The 4,455-nt window shown below is 36.5% G+C and overlaps 1 protein-coding gene across 2 annotated transcripts in view; it reads left to right on the top strand.

Annotated features, from left to right (window-relative positions):
- Positions 1–448: 448 nt before the first annotated feature.
- Positions 449–4,455, top strand: part of LOC106884480 (TIMELESS-interacting protein) — a 20,223-nt gene continuing 16,216 nt past the window's right edge. For both annotated transcript variants that reach the window (XM_052972231.1, XM_014935882.2), the window contains exons 1-2: positions 449–539; positions 3,852–3,991. In XM_052972231.1, the coding sequence (XP_052828191.1) occupies positions 3,956–3,991 (36 nt within the window). In that variant the 5' untranslated portion in view covers positions 449–539; positions 3,852–3,955. The remainder of the gene's footprint in view (positions 540–3,851; positions 3,992–4,455) is intronic.

Below are 4,455 nucleotides of genomic sequence, written 5' to 3'. Positions count from 1 at the left end.
TATACATAGTTTTAATTTTAAATTATCCTCTATTATTATTTTCAAATTTACCTATATTGGGAAGTATATATAATTTGTCATTATATAATTTTAGTAATATTTAATTCATATATTTATTTTATTTAAATTATTGCATTATTTTTTATTTTTTATTTATTTAAAAAAAAAATTATTTATATAGTCTATTCAAGTGCTTTAGAAATAAAATTGTGTGGTTATTTGATTCAGGAGTTAGGGGTTCAATACTTCATTTTACTAAATGTAAAATTACTTCAGTGCCAGTCTTATGGTTTTATTGGAAACTATATTTGAATAACTATTGTCCTTTTTAAAAACCATTTTTACTATTCTAAGTGTCTCCTTAATAATATCTATATATAAAACACACAGCCATCTCTACATCTGTCGGCAGAAATCAAAAGCGAGAAGTAAATTAAAAAAATCAGGGGCAGATAATTTTAGCGCCAATTAGAAATATTTCCCTCAAACTTTAGTCGCGCTCCGGTTGTGACTTGTTTACTACTGTATGGTTTTTGTTGGTATGTTTATATATTTAATTAACTGCTTTATTTTCTAATTATTTCAGACATGAGTATCAATGTTAATTAATGTTTTTTTTAATGTAAATATTTCGAATATATTGTTTTATGTCTTCTTTTATAGTTCGATTCATGTCCCGTCGTAATAACTTCAGTTTTTATGTCCCCGTTACTTGTCTTCCGCTTTTTTTATGTTAATAATGAATAATGTCACAGTTTATTTAATGCTGTATGATGATATTTAACAAGTTATTGAATTGTAAACTTCTTTTTATCTGGGTAAAAGCGAAAACAAAACAATTACCTCAAACATTTTACCAATATAATCGTTGTGTACATCATATAAAAAGGGCAGAGGTAAAGAATACGATACCACCGGTTTTCGGCGTAACCCTAACTCTAATCCTATTCATAACCTTAAACCCTAACCCCTAATTCTAATCCTAACCCTAACTACCCTGTGTGCGTATTCTTTACCTTAGTCCTGAAAAGGTGTTTGTGCCAAATTTCTTTCAGGAAATCTGCATTATTTAGAAACTTAGGACGGCGAACTGGCAGAATCGGTAGCGCGTCGGACAAAATGCTTAGCGGCATATCGTCCGTCTTTACATTCTAAGTTAAAACTCCGTTGAGGTCGACTTTGCCCTTCACAATTTCGGTGTTGATAAAATAAGTACCAGTTGGATACTGGGGTCGATGTAATCGACTTACCCACCTTCCCCAGAACTCCAAGCTTGGAAAGAATAATATACTTATGAATTCAAGCGCTGCCGTGGTTGTGTGATAAGAAGCTTGCTTCCCAACCACATGGTTCCGGGTTCAGTCCCACTGAGTGGCAACTTGGACAAGTGTCTTCCACTGTAGCATGGGGCCGACCAGGGCCTTGTTAGTAGATTTGCTTGACAGAATCTGAAAAAAAAGCCCGTCGTATACGTGTCGGTTCTTGTCTCCCACTACCGCTTGATAACCGATGTTGGTGTGTTTACGTCTCCGCAATCTAGCAAAAGTGACTGATAGAATAAAAGATAAAGTCCTGGGGTCAATTCATTCGACTAAAATTCCTCGAAGCGGTGCCCGGGCCTAGTCGCAATTTAATGACGGAAACAAAAAAAAAAAAAAAAAATCATAAAAAGATGACCAAGTCCGTTGGGGAGGGTTTCGGATCGTTCTCCATCCCTTTTGCCCCGACTTCTTATCACTGTTTTCCTAACTTGGGACATTTTTCATTTTTTTTCATTTTTTCTTCTTTGAAATAATTCCCAGCAAAATTTGGTAATTTTTCAGATTAACACCCGCATGATTTTCACTAGGGTGTTAGTGTTAGGGTTTTAGGGTCAGGGTTAGGATTACGGATTAGGGTTAGTGTTAGGGTTACAATTTTAGGTCAGGGTTAGGGTTTAGGGTTAATGTTAGAGTTAGGGTTAGGTAATCATGCGAGTGTTAATCTGAAAAATTACCCAAAATTTTATCTAAAGATATACACTTTTTCAGAACTCTGAAAACAAAGTCAAATATAGCGAGAGCCACCAATCTGCAGTTAATCTAATGATTCTATGGATTTTCGTAGTTAATCATCAAAGTTTTCTTAGGTCACTTTATATTAAATACCTGAGACTCTACGATAAGAATGTATTTATATGTGTAAAACTACGATATGTATATATTTCTGCTGTTGTCCATGTAGTGGTATCAATAATAATACATGATATGGTAAATTGATTTTGGGATCCTTCTTTGGAAACCATAAATCTTGAAAGTGTCAAATGTGATTAAGCATTCCATACCAGTGGTAGTTTTTTAGTGTCTGTAGACTACTAAGAAGAGTCGCCCAAGACACTAAAAACCTCAAGTGGTTTAGAAAATTACTATTTTAAAATGTCAAAACGTGAGATATTCAGTAACAGTACTTTTTAGTAAAGATTGTTTGCCAACATAACATGGCAGTCCTGGCTTAGGATGAATGTTGTTGTAATTTAGCCCCAGGAGATATCGTCTCCCGCTGGCTATACGACACGATCTGTATCCTTATATTTTCGAACAAGGGAATCTATCACCCCAACTCATCTCAAAACAATATCTGTGCATTCAGCATGTTATGGAAATCGTAATACACAGATATAAGGACACAGATCATGTCGTGTAGCCAGCTGGAGACGATGTCTCCTGAGGCTAAATTACAGCAACATTTGTCCTAGACTGGGACTGCCATCTTATGTTGGCAAACAATCTTTACTCAAGTGGTTTGTAAACCAATTTCTTCCTTTCTGCATTTAGTAGTTTTAAATTGAGAGTCAGACCCTTGCAATCTGATCTCAGTTGTTTAAGAGGTTGCAGTGACCAGTAAGCTATAGGTTTTACATTGGAGTGGCCTTCTAGGTGACTTGTCTTACCGGGCTGGTGAGCTTCACATACCCTGGAGTTGCTGGAAGGGTATCAAAGAGGGCCTCTTTGATTTGCTGTTGAGGTTAACTACAGTGGGGTCTTTTCCTCTCCCAAGGCACTCAAAAGGCAGTGAAGGTTTGTACTTGGAATTCCTTCCATAACATGCTGATTAACCCATTACTGGGACCCTAACAGGTGCTACTATTTTGGGTCAGAGTAGACTAGTGAACAATAATGACCAAGAGGGGGTTCCTCCTCAAAAGCCTGGATCTCCAGAACCAGGGCTCCACTACCAGATACCTTTTAAAGTCATACTCAAGTCATATCACATTGCTAATTAAATGCCAGAGGTGTATATTCCGGGTGTGCTAGCTATGTGCTGGACACCCATTGGAAATGACAAATTCATTATAAATGTTAACCTTATTCATTAATTTAATCACAAACCTTAATGGAAAGCTTTTGTTATACCCCTGCTTGAAGTTTTGTGGCATTGGGTGTGGCAGCATACCCAATGCATACAACCACCACACGCCACTGTTAAATACACAGCTTAAGTTTCAAGTAATTGTTTTTTTTAAATAATTAAAAACTTTGAAGTAAAAACTTTTTAGTAAAATAACTTTCTTTTAATTTATTGTTGTATTTAACTGGTCTTTTGAAAGTAACTTAGAAACTACATAAAGCCTGAATTACAAGTTGACCTCACTAGTGCTGGTACCATGCAGAAAAGAACCCAGTACATTCTGTAAACTGGTTAACATTAGTGAGGGTCCCTGCTGTAAAAACTATAATGAATTAGACTTTAGAGTTGAACATAGTCCTCAGGCTTGTTGGAGCCAGTTAAACTATCCAATCTATGCCAGCAAGGAATACATGCATTACATGATGATGATGATGATATGTGTTTCTGTCTGTGTACCATTGCAGCTGTTGAGGAACCAAAATGGAATCGATTGGCTTGGAGATGGATGATATCTTTGGAACTACTGAGGAGCAGGGAGCTGAAAATGAGGACATAGGAGCTTTACAGAATGATGCGGAGGAAGAGACTGCTAATGCAGAAGATGGTAATTAGAGATTCTTATAATTATTCTTAATACTTGTGTTCTCATATTATCATTAAACAATGAACGTGCTAATAGATGTACACACACATTATACATACACAATCTATATCTATCTATCTATCTATCTCTACTGACGGACGTGCTGTCACATCGGCTGCAGAGGTAAACCTTTATTTGACCTTTTATTGCCCACATTTGTTTAAAATTTTTTTATGTAATCTGTGCGAAGCACCCAAGCTTCATTTGTGTATTTTCCGAAGGGAGGAATTGGCCCCTAGGGGCAGTTCCAGCCCCGTCAAAATATACTGCAATCTCCTGGATCTCTGGCTAGATGACATACTGCTGTTACTTCTAAGGAATCTCGTATTCATGCATGACAACACTCTCTCCCACTCTGTTAGGATCACCCCATTCATTCCTAGGGTCTTACAGCATACAAGTGAAAGGTTGATGGTGTTGCCGCT

The sequence above is a fragment of the Octopus bimaculoides genome, chromosome 12 (genome assembly GCF_001194135.2).
Source record: "Octopus bimaculoides isolate UCB-OBI-ISO-001 chromosome 12, ASM119413v2, whole genome shotgun sequence".
Lineage (NCBI taxonomy): Eukaryota > Metazoa > Mollusca > Cephalopoda > Octopoda > Octopodidae > Octopus > Octopus bimaculoides.
The sequence above is the reverse complement of the archived record's forward strand: the minus strand, read 5'-3'. Positions and strand labels throughout refer to the sequence as shown.